This window comes from Somniosus microcephalus, chromosome 3 (assembly GCF_052327205.1).
Source record: "Somniosus microcephalus isolate GS21.2 chromosome 3, FLI_Smic_1.0, whole genome shotgun sequence".
Taxonomy (NCBI): Eukaryota; Metazoa; Chordata; class Chondrichthyes; order Squaliformes; family Somniosidae; genus Somniosus; species Somniosus microcephalus.
In genome coordinates this window covers 280171830-280191913 of record NC_140989.1, presented here as the reverse complement: position 1 = coordinate 280191913, position 20084 = coordinate 280171830, and the positions used below count along the sequence as shown (strand labels likewise).

Sequence of the window (20084 nt, the reverse complement as noted above, 5' to 3'; positions counted from 1 at the left end):
CTGGCTCATTACAAGACAATCTGGATAGGTGTAAAGGATGGGAGTTAAGGGGAATTGCTAAAGTGTCATTTTAGTCATTTTCCCTCGATGTGTCCATTTCTCCTCCCCCGTTAAGTGTAATTGTGTTGCATCCATAGTGATTTTCTTTGTATAGTAATTGTTTCTCTATTTTAATAAACATTGGTTTTCTTTGCACTGAACCACTGGTCTCGTTTGTCTATATCGCTATTTGTAAATAAGTCCGGTGGTCAGAACCAAAGGGGAAGCGATTCGAACCGCACGGGGCTGGAGCAGCTCAGATACGTCTGACTGGCCAGATACAAAACACCAAACCAAAACCCTCTACAAGCCTACTATGTGGTAGCTTATTGAAGGCCTTTCGAAAATCCAAGTATATGACATCTACTACATTACCCTTGGTTACTCTGTTACCTCTTCAAAGAATTCTATCAGGTTAGTTAAGCATGACTTAGCCTTTCAGAATCCATGCTGACTATTTTGTATTATATGTTCTGTCTCTAGATGTTCTTCTATCAATTCTTTTAGTAAAGATTCCAGTACCTTTCCTATCACTGACGTTAAGCTGACTGGTCTATGGTCCCCAGGTTTTGTTCTTTGTATTTGTATATAGGAACATTAGCTGTCCACCAGTCCTCTGGCACTACCCCCTCTTCTGTAGAAGTGTGAGGCTAGGAAAGTTGACTTGCTGTGCATTCAGCCTTCCATTTGACAATTAATATTTTAACTAGCCCCGCTCAACTCTGCTGGTGCCATTCTTCAATATAAGCCAGTCTGCTCCATCCCTGCTTCTGGGCAAAGTCAAGCAAACTCTAGCACAATGGAGCTGCTGCAACATCGAATTGCTTTTAAATCAGACTGAGACAGAGACTCATTATTTTGATTGGTCTTTATTAATTTGACATTCAGCATGTCTTGTTCCAAAAGTACAGAAGGAAATAGATACTTATAAAGTGCAGCCTGTCAACAGGATTTTTTTTACAGAAAGAACGTTTTGTAAGGGTTGTAAGTATTCTAAAACATACAGTAATGCTTAATTACAGTAGCTTGCAATCAGCCAAGTGAGCTGGCAAAGGTTAACAGTGCATCATTCCCAGGCTTCAAGGTCTGAACAATTTCATATCTTATTGCTAACATTTGTTTCTTTCATTGGGGATCCATTTTACTGTTGCTGCTTCTAGAAGTGAATCCTTGTATACACAAGAGAGATCATGCTGCTGGGTGGTGCCATGATGTGCTTGCTAGTCACAGCTTTGCAGAGCAGCAAAACTTTTGCATACAATGATGTACTTATCTCTTACAGCCTTTTGTAGGCACATAGATCATACATACATTCAATAAATTGATCAAGTTCAAAAGTCGATGTACTATTTAAAGGGATTTTCTTACAAAATATAAACTCTACCACACTAGTTGGAGAATGCCACAATTTTGCCTTTCTGTGGCAACCAGTGTGTTGGGAACATGCCCGATTTGGAATTTTCATTGTGCAAATTCCAGCCCCTTTAATAATTAAGTATAAACCTCAGAAGGCAAGAACAAAAATTCCTGAGCCTTAGTTCCTTGTATCAAAAAATATTTTATATAAAAACTGCATTTGTTCTCCCATAAATAAATAAGTATAGTTCAGATAAAAATTACAAATGTTAGACAATAAATAATAAGTTTAAAATAAATAATAATAAATACAGAAAGTTGTTGAGGCCATTTAGAGATAATTAGATTAGCATTTCCACCCACTCTTTCTTGAAGCTGGTGACCCATGCACGTTTCCACAGGCCCCATGTGTGGGTCTAGACGATGAATGTTCGTGAGCTATGTGACTATGGGAAGGCCATCATGGCCAAAGCTGATCCCATCCTCACCAGATATCCACACGTGTGCACTTTGAGCAAGGGTCACTTTCTAGTTATCAGGCAATGTGCTATTCTGCCTTTTCGAATCGGGTTGTATTTACATAGAACATTTCCTCAGGACACTCTAAATAAAATGCCCTCTGAAGTGACCCCAATTACCTTCTCAGGGCAACCAGGAATGATCAATAAATTCAGCCATTCCATCGTTGCCCACATATTGAGAACAAAGAAAAAGTATACAGTTTACCCTATCTGGACTCTAATTCACCTATTCCACAGACCACGGAAAGAGCAGGCTTAATGGGCCGCATGGTGGTTTACTGGGAGAATGTGTCTGTATAATGATGATGACCTATCATCATCGTTTGCCAATTTTCTCCTTCTCCTGTGACCATTAATTTCTTTCATGGATGCTGGTTACCCTGTCTTTTTTTCTCCTCCCTAAACCAGGCACTGAGACCAATTGTAGCACCTCTGCCATCACTCTGGTGGCTTTGCAATAGTGCATTTATCCAATTATAAAACACATTTTAAAGTTCTGTCGATTGCTCTTTCAACAGTGCATGCCCCTGTGGATTAACACTGTCCAGACCCGAGTTGGAAGACTTGGGGCTGATAGAGCCTGGTTTGCTGGGTATAGATTCAGGAACACTGAACGAAACAATTGGGCATGGTCCTTTCACGTTGTTGCAGACCAACGTTTTCAGTGTTGCAGTGTTCACAATGTCAAAGCCAACTTTCCCACCAAATGTACTAGGTTTCCAATATTCTGGGGAGCAAATGGGGTTTCCCATTAAACCCTTCAAAGAGAAAGGGGCACCCATCTCAACCATTGTCTCTCCAAATATGGCTCCGGGCCTTGGCTTTTCTATCATCAAACCAGGATACATCTCTATTGCATCGATATCCCCATAAAGTTCTTGCAGCTCAGCTGCCATTTCTTTTTCTCCTGTAATTAAAAAAGATATTGTAATAAAGTACAACAAATGCTATAAATTTAGAAACAGTTTTTTAATGCAAATATGGAAACGATTTATATATGTTCTTTACCGAACATAAATAATCATATTTTAGGTTCCACAAACTCAGATGAGCAATGCTGTAGCTTTAACATGATCAACAAGTGGGGGCCAATGAATATTACCAACCCGGTGATGCACCCCGCCCCTCCAAAAAAATGGAACATCCTACTCCCTAAGCAGACGAGCTACAAACTATAGGAGGAAACTTGTGAATATTAAGCATTAGGTGGTGCATTTACCAACAAAATAATCACTAGTAGAGTTAATACTTTACTTTTATCTGAATTTTATTTCATGCTCATCAAGATGAGAGGTGTCAGTCGTGGACTGAATGTTTCCAGGTTTTGTCCTCAGTGTCAGCATCAAGCACTCACAGGTCAGATATAGCACATGTTAGCAGCAGAGTAAAGGTCTATCTACTCTATTCCAGCAATATACCTTAACTCCCAATTTCAGGAGCATGCCCTACTGCACCACTTTGATATTTCCATTTCCTATAATATTCATCCTGAAAGAGACTGCCAATTTAGTGCTAGTTAATGCTGTATTATAGCCACAAATCAATAACAAAATGTTTGTTTGGAACTGGGTTAAGACTGCTCAATAGCACTGCATAGAGGAACCTTTAAGGCATCAGAGGGGAAGCTTTCAACCTTAGTCTGAGCTAGATTGGGCCCCAGATTTCAGAGTTTGATTGACCCTTAGCCTTTTTATTTACACTTAAATGTGTTGAATTGTATTAAATACTATTTAAATAGAATTTACAGATAAAGATCTTACCTGTGAGCTCTTCAAAAGACTCATATGGTTTCAGTAAGAAGCGCTTCCTATACTCATTCAGAGATTTGTATCGCATTTGACGAGTGTGCTCAATGGTATTAATAGCCACTTTAATCAATGCTGGATTCATATTTCTGCCCCCAGCAACCTGTAGAAAGACCAGGATCATTAGCTTAAAAGTCTCATAAGTCAAGAGTCCGACAGTTTCACTGCTTAATGATGTGATGGATTTCATTTTGTTTATGAATGTTCTGGAAAATACTATTCCTTTTTAATCAATGGTGCATTTAGTAAAGTTTCTATGGTTACTGATTTTGGCGAATTGGCAGGTGAAACAAAGCCAGTATTAATTGCAATATAATTTTAATGACATGAAGTGTGTTCATTTGGCACCAGCAGTTCAAGTGTTGAAATCCCCTCCAGTGTTGCAGCAGAAATTACTTCCTGGCTATTGCACCATGACGACACCGACTGAACATTAGCTGATTCTTACCCTGCCAGCAGTCTGCCTAGAGAACGAGGCCACCATGTTGGAGATGCCGTGCTCCAGCAACACTGAGTTATTGAAGAGGAATTCGCGGTAGCTGTACTCTTTGTCCTGGATGTTGAAGGAATCTGGCATCAGGGGGTGCCAGTGGTAGAGGGTGTTGAACTCGGATGCAATCCGGTTACTGTACTGGAATTGCTGATTGAAGAGCAGCTCTGGGTCAAATTTCAGCTTGAAGTGATAACCACTCAGATGTTGCACATAATCTTCAATTACAATTTTGATGGTCTCCCCTGTTAGTATCAATAATAGTTTGAGGATTTATTTAAAAACAAAGATATTTTGCCAAAAAACTTTATTTAATTCAAATTAAACTTCAAAAATTGTACAGTTCTATGAATATGCTTTCCTTTCTATTACACCCCAGTACTTTGTATTGGTGATCTTAGTATGCGTCGATCCAAAAGGCCAGGAGCTATTTTAGAAGACAGTTGGATATGCTGGATCCACTCACCTATCAATATAAGTCTGGTAGTCTGGAAAAGCTGTTCATCGTCCCAGTCAGGGTGCTCCACTTTCAACACATCACAGACTCGGTTGTGTTCCCGCAGCCAGATCGTGGCATACATCATCAACCCTGGAACCAGACCAAAGAATTCCTGTCCCACAGCAAGCTGCAAGTGTTCTGGGACATGAGGAGGGTAAGTCATCGCTACAGGTGCATCCTTGACAGTGGGAGGATAGACTCCTCCATTGTGCATCTGCAAGAAATTTTGTGCATTAGTTCAGATTTCACTTAGGCTGTATCCAAATACTGCAAAAAAAATCAAAGATACTTGGACATTGGACATGCAAATATTGCTATACTATTACAATATGTGATAAATTCAGCTTAAAGCCTACCTGATGCTTAAGTTTTCCATCTGTAAATAGTCTCAGTTTGTGCTGTCGGTCCAGAGTTTCTCCATAAACATGGCTCAGGTCAACCTGTATAATGTAAAGAATATAAAACATAAGTACACTGTGATTTTAGAAATAATTAATTTTAGAACTGTAAATATTTAACATGAACCATCAATTTATAATAAACAAGTACAAAGATGGATTATTTTAATTTACATCCATTCTCATTGAAGCATTGTTGAAAACCAGCTGAGAACAGTTATATGATTTGTACTTACGCCATGTCCCAATCCCATAGTGAATGCAGGGCCTCGACTCTGGTCAGTCTTAAAAAACTGGTGGGTGAAATGCTGAGCAAAGAAGGCAAACATCATATTGGTCCTTTGAGGATCGGGTACAAATGTCTTCCTCATGAGGAACGTTTCTGCTAAATACTTGGGATCGGGCAGTGTTTTCTTTCCTGTAAAAGAAGAGAAATATATATATGTATATCTTTACAAAGTTAGCTTGTTGTATTAAAGGGGTAACATACCTTCCCAACCCCAAGCAGTAATATGGATTGTGTTTGAATAACAAACCTTTTAAGGAATGTCTGTAGGAGGAATAACATTACTGCCAAATAGAAGAAATATGGATGGAGACAGCACCACCCTGGAAAATATTTTCCACCCACAATTGGCATTAATTCAAAAGTAAACAACAGAGGGGGTAAAAATTCTGCTTCTGCGCACCCCATGCAAGCTAAAAGCACATATCACACATTTATTCTATCCATTCATTTCAATAGATGAAATACCATGGGCTGGTGGTGTGCAATTTCACAATACGTGCAATTTCACAATACTAGAGGCATTTTGTCCCCACATTCTAGAAAATATGGATACAATCTTTCTCTCTTCTCTCCCCACTACCCCCTTCACCCAAAAACAGCTGGCAAAGTTTCTGGAAAGCAAGGCGGGAATGTGGATTACATCTGAGCACCACTCAACCAAGCATTTCCATCATCTATTTACTCCCAGATTCCATCCTCACTGGGATTCTTTGCCCCCTCAACTCAAATTTAAGACTTCCTCCTCCCCTAAACAACCATCTTGGTGGAAGCATGGTTTCCTTAGAGTGAGAAAGTCTGTTTCAGTGCTCCAACACAGTTAATTACATTAACGGGAAATATAAGAAACATTCTTTGCTTTTAACTTTCTCCTTCAATATCAGCCCTGTTGTTTATTTTCTACCAAGGCTCTGGTAGAACATAAGAACTAAGAGCAGGAGTAGTCCATACGGCCCCTACAGTAGGAGAGGGTGCTGGAACAGTAGAGTTTTCTTGTATTATTAACTCACCAACTACTCCCATTGGCGTTGGGCAGTCTTCAGGAGTTGCAGGAAGAGTTCTGGTGTAGTAGGAGATATTGGAGTATGCCTCCCAACTCTTGTAGTTGTACTTTGAATTGTAGGTCGGGGGACTGTCAATCAAATGAGATCTGGCTGTTTTGGGGGGAAAAATTGTATTCATATTCAGGAACCACATGCTTCAAACCATCTAAAAATCACAATTAGAAACAATATGTATGAGGTCCTTAAATAAAATGAAATTAATAATTCACTCTTTAGTGAACCGCTATCTGAAGATTAAGCTTATCTAACGGCCCCTTAAATACATCGATACTAGTTGCTTCAACCACTCCCTGTGGTAGCGAGTTCCACATTCTCACCACTCTTTGGGTAAAGAAGTTTCTTCTGAATTCCCTATTTGATTTCTTGGTGACTCTCTTATAGTGATGGCCTCTAGTTATGCTCTTCCCCACAAGTGGAAACATTCTCTCTCTATCCACTCTATCAAAATCTTTCATAATTTTAAAGACCTCTATTAAGTCACCCCTCAGCCTTTTACGATCCCATTTACATTTAATCTCTACATTTAATAATGCCATTTGTGTTTAGAATGATTTCGAGTATCACAAATAAAAGTCCTGAACTTGGTCCATCTTACTTACACGTTAAGACGTAACGCATGATCCTGTCCCTTAAGAAAGGGATCTGGTTAATTAAGCTCCAAACCCCAGGATAGTGGGTCAGGATAGTGTGCACTGTGTTCGGGGTGGGTTTCAGGCTCAGTTTCACCCAGGTCCAGAACTCGGCTGTTTGAGAAGAAAGCAGTTGTTAAATTTATTGAGATCAGTGTTACGGTTAACGGAAATGTGCACAGTAACAGTGTACAGTGAAAGCTTGTTCGTCAACCGCACGACTTACGTGTGGTGCAGTTTTCTCCGTAAAAGCCAGTCCGAGTGCAGTCGCAGTCATAGCCCTCGAAGCCGACAGTGGTGCAGATCCCGCGGTTCTGGCAGGGGTTTGAGCAGCAAGGGTTGGCTGCAAGGGAAACACAGAAGTTCAGGCTCACGGATCATCTTACAGCCTGTTCTCAACAGGTTTTGTGTTCAGTACAAACTACATAATTTCAGCGCTCGGACTGCAGACTCGCCTAACCTCGATTTAAAATTAAAATACAGCACAGCAAAAACAGTCATAGCAATTGATTTTACTTATATTGAATCATTTAAGTTGAAGACAATTACCAATGTGGTTGTATTTCATTTAGACCCAATTCTTGTTCAGATCACAGTCTCCCAATGATCAGAAAGTTGAATAATAACTATGGAGAGAAATAGTTTGCCCGCCAATATTTCCGCACGTATCTTTTTACCTGTTTTATTTATTTCTACGCATCGGCGCAACATCGTGCGGCGAAACCAAACCAAACCGTCCCCCCGAGAGGACACCGACCTCATTCCTTCTCTACAATCCGCATAAAGACCGCGACACAACATCCCACAATTCGCCAATTCACACTGCAGCCTAATCCCAACCCGAGGATGAAGCATCCTCTGGAACCAGGCCGAGCTCGCCAGCTTTCCCTTACCTGCTTGGTTGAGAGGGAGTATCCCGGCGAGGAGCAACAACAGCATTCCCCGCCTGTTTAGTGCGCCGAGTTCTCCAAACATCGTGAACTTAATTCGGAGCCTGTTCTGATTCTGCTCCCTAGCGCTTCCCTCTGGCTTTTAAACCCTCTGCTCTTTCTTCAGCGATGAGTCATACACATGCCGGAAACGAACGAAATTGGCAGAGATAGCCAATTAATCCCACCCCCTCGATCCACATAGCCCTGTAAAAAAATTACTTTCAAGTATTTCTCCAATTCCCTTTTCAAAGTTACTATTGAATCTGCTTCCACCAACCTTTCAGGTAGAGCATTCCAGATCACAACAACTTTGGTGTGTAAAAAACGTGTTTATTCATGTCTCCTCTGGTTCTTTTACCAATCACCTTAAATCTCTCCTTATTTACGCTATCAAAACTGTTCATGATTTTGAACACCTCCATCAACTCTCCTCTTAACCTTCATTGCTCTAAGGAGAATAATCCCAGCTTCTCAATCTCCACACATAACTGAAGTCCCTCATCCCTGGCACCATTCTAACAAATTTCCTCTGCACCCTCTCTAAGGCCTTCGCACCTTTCCTAAAGTGTGGTGCCCAGAATTGAACACACTACTCCAGCTGAGGCCGAACCAGTGTTTTATAAAGTTTCAGCATAACTTCCTTGCTTTTATACTCTATTGCTCTATTAATAAAGCCAGCCCATTGCCCTTCTCACTGCAGCACAACTGGGACCACCTAATCAGCAGCACTGTGATTCTGACTGCCATGGCACCAAGGTGTATAATACACTATGCCACTGCATTGTCACAGGTTAACAAGACTAACAACAAGTGGGTGGAAATTGGTAACCATTTCAGATGCTAACTTATATGTTTCTATTACTTATTTTTACCATTTACTCAAAAGAAATACTGGGTGACATCAAGCAGGATAGAATATTCCTCCACCACTGCTCCAGAACCACTGCTGTTACCTTTATTTTATTCCTCCAATAGCTCCCCTTCTTCGGTCTGCTGAAGATGTTGACACTCTCACTGGGAAACACCGATACCTTTCTCGGGTGGCCATTATTCGTGTGTGAGTGTTTACATTTTTGCATCAAGTTAAATAACTTGTAGTCAGCATTAGAATTTGGGCTTTTTTTTCTTTTTGTCTCAGAGAACTAAAGTTGAGGTTAATCTCGAAGACTCAGAACACTGGCAAAGAGCAAATGATAATGTCTGGCTGGACATGAGAAAGTGTGAGTGATGAGATAATAATGGAACATGAGATGATTTGGAAACAACAAAGTAGGTCATAAGCTCCAAATTAAATAATGGGACACTTTGAAAATGACAGCTGAATGTCAATTCCAATGCCTGGGAAAACATTGTACAGTTTCTGGTTTGGAATGTAACTTGTACCACTTTGGAAATTCATAAAGGTTCGTACTTGTGAATTTCTCAACAACTAATTAATTATTTTTTTCATCCCTCCTTGATGCCCTCATGCAAAAGAAAGGTCTGTATTTCTTTTTGAAAGAACCTGGATTGTGTGTTTTATGCTGTAAAACTGCTATTATTGGGTCTCCTTAAACTGACATGTTTACACAATGAAAATATGGTTTCTGTGGAGCTGTTAGGAAATGTTTATCTTTCTGTTTATAAACATATACGGGCATACTGACTCCATTGCAAATCACATTGCTCGCACGAACCGCCCCAGTGATAAATACCACGCTGGAGGTTTACTCCTCCTAACAGTGTCAATCTCCATTTTTTTAATAGAAGACTTTGAGTAAAATTTAAAAGCAACGCAATCCTTCATCACACCCCAACTGTCTCTTTTAGGACTTTACAACTTTATTCTTTCGGTAAAAAATAGATTTGCATGTATACAGCGGTTTATCATAGCTCTTAGATCTACTTTCAACTGTAGTTGCTGTTGGTCATGTAAGCAAATCTGGCAGCCAATTTATATACAGCAACAGCAAAAAAGTTTAAAGTAGAAAAATATGTAAGGGGTAGCAAAAATAACCCTTGAATTTCAGTATTACTGTTGTGACTTGAAGTAGAGGAAAGTACAGGCCTATGGGGAGAAAGCAGGGCAGCAGGATTACTTTTAGTTTGCTGTGGTAAAGAGCCAGCACAAACATGATGGGCCTCCTTCAGTATTATAAACTTCTCCGCCTGTATAGCTGCAGATATTTGAATCTGAGTGTGTGTGTGGTTTGTGGAGTTGGGGGTCTCTGAAAGGGTCAGAGATACACAAGTACTTCACATTCACCTTTTGGCTGATTTGAAGGTTGTGGTGGCTATATTAACTCACTCACTGCTACACATGCCCTTCAGATGTGCCACTATTCTGTCTGTGCACAGTGCTAAGGATTATCACAAGTGCCCTTCCCAAAGTGCCAGTTGTATTTGTCCTGGGGAAAGTGTCTGCAAGTAACAATGGAAGTTTAAGGAACTGCAAATGCTGGTAGTCGGAAGTGAATTTTTTTAATGCAGGAAATACACAGCAGGTCGGTTAGAATCTGGGAAAAAAATAGGCAGGGGAATCTCCGGTGTTTAGAAATCCGGGTCTGACCCACGGGTCGATAACCCGAGAGAGTCATCCTTCATTTCTCAGATGTCTATGAATCTGCTGTGTATTTCCAGCAATTCCCGTGCCTAGAATTGCCTGTTGTTTGTCTGGAGGCGCTGCGTTTGCCCTGACTTTTTAGCACAATTGTATTATAAACAGATTGTCTATGTGAGTGTGAAGCGCCTGCGGATCCCATCCACATTCCAGCCTTTCAGCAGACGCGCTGAACCATCGTTTCCTGGCTCCAATCCCAGTTTGTTCTTACGCAAATTCTTTAAAAAAAATGGAAAATATGCCTGTTGCGCCCGGCCGGAACCGACCGATCGCTACGTGTTAGGGGTGTGACTGTCTACGTGAGCGGCGTGACCCGGTGGGAAAGGGCCAGTCTGGCACAGCCTTAGATCCACTGCAACCATCCGAAGTGCAAGTGAGAGTAACCGGGAAAACCAGCACTCAGTTTCAAACCTGAACTTCAAATTCAAATCAAATAATCACACTCGCCTTGTGGGACAAGGAACTGAGCCAGTTGCGGTGTGTGAGGATTATATTGACATTGGGTGCTACACACACATTGTCACCCTTTATATAATCCCCACTGTAACTCCTGTTGTGTATGTGTCTGTGTGGAGGGGCGAGGCTGGCACAAGTGACTTCAGAAGAGTAGCTTGTGTTTTTACAAAGTTCGTGGCTAACTAACTTCAACTTCCAGATCTGTGCGATCCGGTAACAAGGACTGGAAAACCACAAATGTAAGAAAGGAGGGAGACAGAAAGCAGGCAACTATCGACCAGTTAGCCTAACATCTGTCATTGGGAAAATGCTGGAGTCCATCATTAAGGATGTGGTAGCAGGACATTTAGAAAATCATAATATAGTCAAGCAGAGTCAGCATGGTTTTATGAAAGGGAAATCATGTTTGACAAATTTGCTGGAGTTCTTTGAGGATGTAACGAGCAGGGTGGATAAAGGGGAACCAGCAGATGTATTTGGATTTCCAGAAGGCATTCGATAAGGTGCCACATAAAAGGCTACTGCACAAGATAAGAGCTCATGGAGTTGGGGGTAATATATTAGCATGGATAGAGGATTGGCTAAATAACAGAAAACAGAGAGTCGGGATAAATGGGTCATTTTCAGGTTGGCAAACTGTAACGAGTGAGGTGCCGCAGGGATCAGTGCTGGGGCCTCAACTATTTACAATCAATATTAATGACTTGGATGAAGGGACCGAGTGTAATGTAGCCAAATTTGCTGATGATACAAAGATAGGTGGGAAAGCAAATTGTGTGGAGGACACAAAGAATCTCCAAAGGGATATAGATAGGCTAAGTGAGTGGGCAAAAATCTGGCAGATGGAGTTTAATGTGAGAAAATGCGAGATTATCCACTTTGGTAGGAAAAATAAAAAAGCAAATTATTATTTAAATGGGGAGAGATTACAAAATGCTGAGGTACAGAGGGATCTGGGGGTCCTTGTACATGAATCACAAAAAGTTAACATGCAGGTACAGCAAGTAATTAGGAAGGCAAATGGAATGTTGGCCTTTATTGCAAAGGGAATGGAGTATAAAAATAGGGAAGTCCTGTTACAACTGTACAGGGCATTGGTGAGACCACACCTGGAGTACTGCGTACAGTTTTGGTCTCCTTATTTAAGGAAGGATATACTTGCATTGGAGGCAGCTCAGAGAAGGTTCACGAGGTTGATTCCAGAGATGAAGGGGTTGTCTTATGAAGAAAGGTTGAGAAGGTTGGGCCTATACTCATTGGAGTTTAGAAGAATGAGGGGGGATCTTATTGAAACATATAGGGGGTAAAATTCAGTTTTTTGCGCCTCCCATTAGCGCCTTAAAAGGGCACTAATGGGGTACAAAGTAACTAGTGCCCGGACGCGGCGATGTTTTCGCCGTTCGTGAAATTAAATAGACATTTTGCGGCGGCGCTAAACACTGCCGCCACGATCTCTTGCGCCGGCAGATCGTGACATCAGTCGAGTGCGCAATGCCCCAGTAGCGCTCCGGACTGGATATTGAGTGGCGCCCCCTGCCTTACCGCCTGCCGCTATCAATGACATGTTGAGGGGAGCATTTTGCAGTCAGAAAGGGACTGGGGGAGCGCTATTTAAAGGCGACCGCTTCCTGCCTTTTTTTGTTGTTGACATTTGTGCACCACGCATTCTGAGAGAGAGAGAGAGAGAGAGAGAGAGAGAGACTTCTGGAGAGATTCAACGCTGTGTGAAGGAGTTTTGCATACTGAGCAGCACTTTGCAGGTTCATTTTGATTTGCCCTTCATTGTATCTATTTAGAAGAGACTGTGGGGGCTGCACTCTGAGCTCTTTCCCTGGGTCTCTCCATTGTTCTTTCCAGCAGATTTGATGTACAGGTCTCTCCAGGCCGAGACTCAAGGCTGCAATGAGCAGGATGTGGATGGAGAGCAAGAACAACCCTCCCCTTTAAGATAAAACCAGAAAATGCTGGAGAAACTCAGCAGGTCAAGCAGCATCTGTGAAGAGAGAAACAGAGTTAACATTTCAGGTCGATGACCATTCGTCAGAACTCCCCTTTAAGAATTGGCCAGCGCCAGTGTGTCTGTGTTCCATTGCTGACTGACTTCACATGAGCTTCACCAGCGCTGTGAGTTAGCGCCTCGCTCCTTGGCCTTTGTGCCTTAAGACAGGTGTGAAGCGCCTGATTTAGCGCTCCAATCACCTCCAGGGGCGATAAAAGCCAAGTTTGCTGTCGGAGGCGATAATTAGCGCCAGGCGCTAAACTTTGCGCACGGCCAATAATGGCGCCCCAAACGGGGCGATACCGAATTTTCCCCCCATAAGATTCTGAAGGGACTTGACAGGATAGATGCAGAGAGGATGTTGCCCCTCGTGGGGGAATCTAGAACCACGGGGCATAGTTTCAGAACAAGGGGGCACCCATTTAAAACGGAAATGAGGAGGAATTTCTTCTTTCAGAGGGTCGTGAATCTTTGGAATTCTCTTCCCCAGAGAGCTGTGGAGGCTGTGTCATTTAATATATTTACGGTGGAGATAGACAGGTTTTCGAATGGTAAGGAAGTCCAGAGTTTTAGGGAGCGAGCAGGGAAGTGGAGTTGAGAGCAAGATCAGATCAGCCATGATTTTATTGAATGGTGGAGCAGGCTCGAGGGGCCAACTGACCTACTCCGGCTCCTACGTCTTATGTTCTTATGTCCAGGGAAATTGAATAAATGGGTAAAAATGAAACGAGCTTTGTGTATCACACAGTCCAACTCTTGTCATTTCACAAGCCGCACAAGGCAGTGAAACACACACACACACAACCGAAAAACTGTCATTTCAACAGTGTTACATCGAGTTACATCGAGTCTGCTGCACAGAAACAGGCCATTTCGGCCCAACTGGTCTATGCAGGTGTTCATGCTCCACACGAGCCTCCTCCCTCCCTACTTCATCTAACAGTATCAATATATCCTTCTACTCCTTTCTCCCTCGTGTGCTTATCTACCTTCCCCTTAAAAGCATCTATGCTATTCGCCTCAACTACGCCTTGTGGTAAGTGAGTTCCACATTTTTACCACTCTCTGGGTAAAGAAGTTTCTTCTGAATTTCCTATTGGATTTATTAATAATCCATAATCATTTTACCGTGAGTGTGTGTGTATGAGTGTGAGAGTCAGTGAGTGAGTGTGTAAGAGTGAGTGTGTGTGTGAGAGTGAGTGTGTGTGTGTGTGAGAGTGAGTGTGTGTGTGTGTGAGTGAATGTGTGAGAGTGAATGTGTGAGAGTGAGTGTGTGAGAGTGAGTGTGTGTGTGTGTGAGAGTGAGTGTGTGAGAGTGAGTGTGTGTGTGTGTGAGAGTGAGTGTGTGAGAGTGAGTGTGTGTGTGAGTGTGTGTGTGTGTGTGTGTGTGTGAGAGTGAGTGTGTGTGTGTGAGTGTGAGTGTGTGAGAGTGAGTGTGTGAGAGTGAGTGTGTGTGAGAGTGTGTGTGTGTGAAAGTGAGTGAGTGTGTGTGAGAGTGAGTGAGTGTGTGTGAGAGTGAGTGTGTGTGAGAGTGAGTGTGTGTGTGAGAGTGAGTGAGTGTGTGTGTGAGAGTGAGTGAGTGTGAGAGTGAGTGTGTGTGTGAGAGTGTGTGTGAGAGTCAATGAGTGTGTGTGTGAGAGAGTGTGTGTGTGAAAGTGAGTGAGTGTGTATGAGAGTGAGAGTGTGTGTGAGAGTGAGTGTGTGTGAGAGTGAGTGTGTGTGTGAGAGTGAGTGAGTGTGTGTGTGAGAGTGAGTGAGTGTGTGTGAGAGAGTGAGTGTGTGCGAGTGTGAGTGAGTGTGTGTGTGAGAGTGAGTGAGTGTGTGTGAGAGTGAGTGAGTGTGTGTGAGAGTGAGTGAGTGTGTGTGAGAGTGAGTGTGTGTGAGAGTGAGTGTGTGTGTGAGAGTGAGTGAGTGTGTGTGTGAGAGTGAGTGTGTGTGAGTGTGAGTGAGTGTGTGTGTGAGAGTGAGTGAGTGTGTGTGTCAGTGAGTGAGTGAGAGTGAGTGAGTGAGTGTGTGTGAGAGTGAGTGTGTGTGAGAGTGAGTGTGTGTGTGTGAGGGTGAGTGTGTGTGTGAGTGAGTGAGTGAGTGTGTGTGAGAGAGTGAGTGAGTGTGTGTGTGCGGGTGAGTGTGTGAGAGTGAGTGAGTGTGTGTGAGAGAGTGAGTGAGTGCGTGTGTGTGAGTGAGTGAGTGTGTGTGTGTGAGAGTGAGTGAGTGTCTGTGTGAGAGTGAGTGAGTGTGTGTGTGAGGGTAAGTGTGTGAGAGTGAGTGAGTGTGTGTGAGAGAATGAATGAGTGTGTGTGTGAGTGAGTGTGTGTGTGTGAGAGTGGGTGAGTGTGTGTGAGAGCCAGTGAGTGAGTGTGAGAGTGAGTGTGTAAGTGTGAGTGAGTGTGTGTGAGAGTGAGTGAGTGTGTGTCTGAGAGTGAGTCTGTGTGAGAGTCAGTGAGTGAGTGTGAGAGAATGAGTGAATGTGTGTGTGAGTGAGTGTGTGTGTGTGAGAGTGGGTGAGTGTGTGTGAGAGACAGTGAGTGAGAGTGAGTGAGTGAGTGTGAGAATGAGTGAGTGTGTGTGTGACAGTGAGTGAGTGTGTGTGTGAGAGTGAGTGTGGGTGTGAGAGAATGAGTGAGTGTGTGTGTGAGTGAGTGTGTGTGTGTGAGAGTGGGTGAGTGTGTGTGAGAGCCAGTGAGTGAGTGTGAGAGTGAGTGTGTAAGTGTGAGTGAGTGTGTGTGAGAGTGAGTGAGTGTGTGTCTGAGAGTGAGTGTGTGTGAGAGTCAGTGAGTGAGTGTGAGAGAATGAGTGAGTGTGTGAGTGAGTGTGTGTGTGTGAGAGTGGGTGAGTGTGTGTGAGAGCCAGTGAGTGAGTGTGAGAGTGAGTGTGTAAGTGTGAGTGAGTGTGTGTGAGAGTGAGTGAGTGTGTGTCTGAGAGTGAGTGTGTGTGAGAGTCAGTGAGTGAGTGTGAGAGTGAGTGAGTGAGTGTGAGAATGAGTGAGTGTGTGTGTGACAGTGAGTGAGTGTGTGTGTGAGAGTGAGTGTGGGTGTGAGTGTGTGTGAGAGTGAGTGAGTGTGTGTGTGAGAGTGAGTGTGTGTGTGAGTGTGTGTGCGAGTCAGTGAGTGAGAGTGAGTGTGTATGTGTGAGTAAGTGTGTGTGTGTGTGAGAGTGAGTGAGTGTGTGTGTGTGAGTGTGAGTGAGTGTGTGTGAGAGTGAGTGAGTGTGTGTGTGAGAGTGAGTGAGTGTGTGTTTGAGAGTGAGTGAGTGTGTGTGAGTGAGTGAGTGTGTGTGTGTGAATGAGTGAGTGAGTGAGTGTGAGTGTGAGAGTGAGTGTGTGTGAGGGTGAGTGTGTGTGTGAGAGGGAGTGTGTGTGTGTGAGTGAGTGAGTGCGTGTGTGTGTGTGTGTGAGAGTGAGTGTGTGTGTGAGTGAGTGTGTGTGTGAGAGAGTGAGTGAGTGTGAAAGTGAGTGAGTGAGTGTGTGTGAGAGTGAGTGTGTGTGTGAGAGTGAGTGTGTGAGAGTGAGTGTGAGTGTGAGTGAGTGTGTGTGAGAGTGAGTGAGTGTGCGTCTGAGAGTGAGTGTGTGAGAGAGTCAGTGAGTGAGTGTGAGAATGAGTGAGTGTGTGTGTGACAGTGAGTGAGTGTGTGTGTGAGAGTGAGTGTGGGTGTGAGTGTGAGTGAGTGTGTGTGAGAGTGAGTGAGTGCATTTATGAGTGTGTGTGCGAGTCAGTGAGTGAGAGTGAGAGTGAGTGAGTGTGTGAGAGTGAGTGAGTGTGTGTGTGAGTGAGTGTGTGCCAATGAGTGAGTGAGTGAGTGTGTGAGAGTGAGTGTGTAGGAGTGAGCGTGTGTGTGAGTGAGTGTGTGAGAGAGAGTGAGGTGTGTGTCAATGAGTGAGTGAGTGAGTGAGTGTGTGAGAGTGAGTGTGTGAGAGTGAGTGTGTGTGTGATTGAGTCTGTGAGTGAGTGAGTGTGTGTGAGAGTGAGTGAATGGATGTATTAGTGTGTGTGCGAGTCAGTGAGTGAGTGAGTGTGAGAGTGAGTCAGTGTGTGTGTGTGTGATTGAGTGAGTGTGTGTGTGAGAGTGAGTGAGTGTGTGTGTGAGAGTGAGTGAGTGTGTGAGTATGAGGGTGAGTGCATGTGTGTGAGTGAGTGAGTGTGTGTATGAGAGTGAGTGTGTGTGAGCGTGAGTGAGTGTGTGTGTGAGAGAGTGAGTGAGTGTATGTATGAGTGTGTATGCGAGTCAGTGAGTGTGTGTGTTTGTGAGAGTGAGTGAGTGTATGTATGAGTGTGTGTGCGAGTCAGTGAGTGAGTGAGTGTGAGAGTAAGTGAGTGTGTGTGTGAGAGTGAGTGTGAGTGTGTGAAAGTGAGTGAGTGTGTGTGTGTGAGAGAGTGAGTGTTTGTGTGAGAGTGAATGAATGTGTGTGTGAGTGAGTGAGTGTGGGTGTGAAAGTGAGTGAGTGTGTATGAGAGTGAGAGTGTGTGTGAGAGTGAGTGTGTGTGAGAGTGAGTGTGTGTGTGAGAGTGAGTGAGTGTGTGTGTGAGAGTGAGTGAGTGTGTGTGAGAGTGAGTGTGTGTGAGTGTGAGTGAGTGTGTGTGTGAGAGTGAGTGAGTGTGTGTGAGTGAGTGAGTGTGTGTGAGAGTGAGTGAGTGTGTGTGAGAGTGAGTGTGTGTGAGAGTGAGTGTGTGTGTGAGAGTGAGTGAGTGTGTGTGTGAGAGTGAGTGTGTGTGAGTGTGAGTGAGTGTGTGTGTGAGAGTGAGTGAGTGTGTGTGTCAGTGAGTGAGTGAGAGTGAGTGAGTGAGTGTGTGTGAGAGTGAGTGTGTGTGAGAGTGAGTGTGTGTGTGTGTGAGGGTGAGTGTGTGTGTGAGTGAGTGAGCGAGTGTGTGAGAGAGTGAGTGAATGTGTGTGTGCGGGTGAGTGTGTGAGAGTGTGTGAGAGTGAGTGAGTGTGTGTGAGAGAGTGAGTGAGTGCGTGTGTGTGAGTGAGTGAGTGTGTGTGTGTGAGAGTGAGTGAGTGTCTGTGTGAGAGTGAGTGAGTGTGCGTGTGAGGGTAAGTGTGTGAGAGTGAGTGAGTGTGTGTGAGAGTGGGTGAGTGTGTGTGAGAGCCAGTGAGTGAGTGTGAGAGTGAGTGTGTAAGTGTGAGTGAGTGTGTGTGAGAGTGAGTGAGTGTGTGTCTGAGAGTGAGTCTGTGTGAGAGTCAGTGAGTGAGTGTGAGAGAATGAGTGAATGTGTGTGTGAGTGAGTGTGTGTGTGTGAGAGTGTGTGAGTGTGTGTGAGAGCCAGTGAGTGAGTGTGAGAGTGAGTGTGTAAGTGTGAGTGAGTGTGTGTGTGAGTGAGTGAGTGTGAGTCTGAGAGTGAGTGTGTGTGAGAGTCAGTGAGTGAGTGTGAGAGAATGAGTGAGTGTGTGTGTGAGTGAGTGTGTGTGTGTGAGAGTGGGTGAGTGTGTGTGAGAGTCAGTGAGTGAGTGTGAGAGTGAGTGAGTGAGTGTGAGAATGAGTGAGTGTGTGTGTGACAGTGAGTGAGTGTGTGTGTGAGAGTGAGTGTGGGTGTGAGAGAATGAGTGAGTGTGTGTGTGAGTGAGTGTGTGTGTGTGAGAGTGGGTGAGTGTGTGTGAGAGCCAGTGAGTGAGTGTGAGAGTGAGTGTGTAAGTATGAGTGAGTGTGTGTGAGAGTGAGTGAGTGTGTGTCTGAGAGTGAGTGTGTGTGAGAGTCAGTGAGTGAGTGTGAGAGAATGAGTGAGTGTGTGAGTGAGTGTGTGTGTGTGAGAGTGGGCGAGTGTGTGTGAGAGCCAGTGAGTGAGTGTGAGAGTGAGTGTGTAAGTGTGAGTGAGTGTGTGTGAGAGTGAGTGAGTGTGTGTCTGAGAGTGAGTGTGTGTGAGAGTCAGTGAGTGAGTGTGAGAGTGAGTGAGTGAGTGTGAGAATGAGTGAGTGTGTGTGTGACAGTGAGTGAGTGTGTGTGTGAGAGTGAGTGTGGGTGTGAGTGTGTGTGAGAGTGAGTGAGTGTGTGTGTGAGAGTGAGTGTGTGTGTGAGTGTGTGTGCGAGTCAGTAAGTGTGAGAGTGAGTGTGTGTGTGTGAGTAAGTGTGTGTGTGTGTGTGAGAGTGAGTGAGTGTGCGTGTGTGAGTGTGAGTGAGTGTGTGTGAGAGTGAGTGAGTGTGTGTGTGAGAGTGAGTGAGTGTGTGTTTGAGAGTGAGTGAGTGTGTGAGTGAGTGAGTGTGTGTGTGTGAATGAGTGAGTGAGAGTGTGAGAGTGAGTGTGAGAGTGAGTGTGTGTGAGGGTGAGTGTGTGTGTGAGGGAGTGTGTGTGTGTGAGTGAGTGAGTGCGTGTGTGTGAGTGAGTGAGTGCGTGTGTGTGTGTGTGTGAGAGTGAGTGTGTGTGTGAGTGAGTATGTGTGTGAGAGAGTGAGTGAGTGTGAAAGTGAGTGAGTGAGTGTGTGTGAGAGTGAGTGTGTGTGAGAGTGAGTGAGTGTGTGTGAGAGTGAGTGTGTGTGAGAGTGAGTGTGTGTGTGAGAGTGAGTGAGTGTGTGTGTGAGAGTGAGTGAGTGTGTGTGTGAGAGTGAGTGTGTGTGAGTGTGAGTGAGTGTGTGTGAGAGTGAGTGAGTGTGTGTGTCAGTGAGTGAGTGAGAGTGAGTGAGTGAGTGTGTGTGAGAGTGAGTGTGTGTGAGAGTGAGTGTGTGTGTGTGTGAGGGTGAGTGTGTGTGTGAGTGAGTGAGTGAGTGTGTGTGAGAGAGTGAGTGAATGTGTGTGTGCGGGTGAGTGTGTGAGAGTGTGTGAGAGTGAGTGAGTGTGTGTGAGAGAGTGAGTGAGTGCGTGTGTGTGTGAGTGAGTGTGTGTGTGTGAGAGTGAGTGAGTGTCTGTGTGAGAGTGAGTGAGTGTGTGTGTGAGGGTAAGTGTGTGAGAGTGAGTGAGTGTGTGTGAGAGTGGGTGAGTGTGTGTGAGAGCCAGTGAGTGAGTGTGAGAGTGAGTGTGTAAGTGTGAGTGAGTGTGTGTGAGAGTGAGTGAGTGTGTGTCTGAGAGTGAGTCTGTGTGAGAGTCAG

The 20084-nt window shown here is 44.1% G+C and overlaps 1 protein-coding gene across 1 annotated transcript; it reads right to left on the bottom strand.

The window, feature by feature from the left end:
• Positions 1–892: 892 nt before the first annotated feature.
• LOC147122000 (prostaglandin G/H synthase 2-like) lies at positions 893–8104 on the bottom strand. Its single transcript, XM_085982617.1, has 10 exons — positions 7981–8104; positions 7314–7430; positions 7058–7201; positions 6405–6548; positions 5345–5526; positions 5067–5150; positions 4678–4924; positions 4170–4456; positions 3677–3824; positions 893–2823 (listed from the first exon to the last, which is right to left on the bottom strand). The coding sequence occupies exons 1-10, from the start codon at positions 8060–8062 to the stop codon at positions 2405–2407; spliced, it is 1854 nt and encodes a 617-aa protein (XP_085838743.1). The 5' UTR covers positions 8063–8104; the 3' UTR covers positions 893–2404.
• Positions 8105–20084: the final 11980 nt, after the last annotated feature.

Bases quoted from the DNA above. Each gene is read 5' to 3' on its own strand.
- LOC147122000 (XM_085982617.1), bottom strand. From the start codon at position 8,062: ATGTTTGGAGAACTCGGCGCACTAAACAGGCGGGGAATGCTGTTGTTG. The intron at 7,202-7,313 runs GTAAGTCGTGCG...CTTCTCAAACAG, and splicing joins CGGAGAAAACTGCACCACAC to CCGAGTTCTGGACCTGGGTG. The intron at 5,527-6,404 runs GTGAGTTAATAA...CTTCTTTTACAG, and splicing joins AACGCCAATGGGAGTAGTTG to GAAAGAAAACACTGCCCGAT.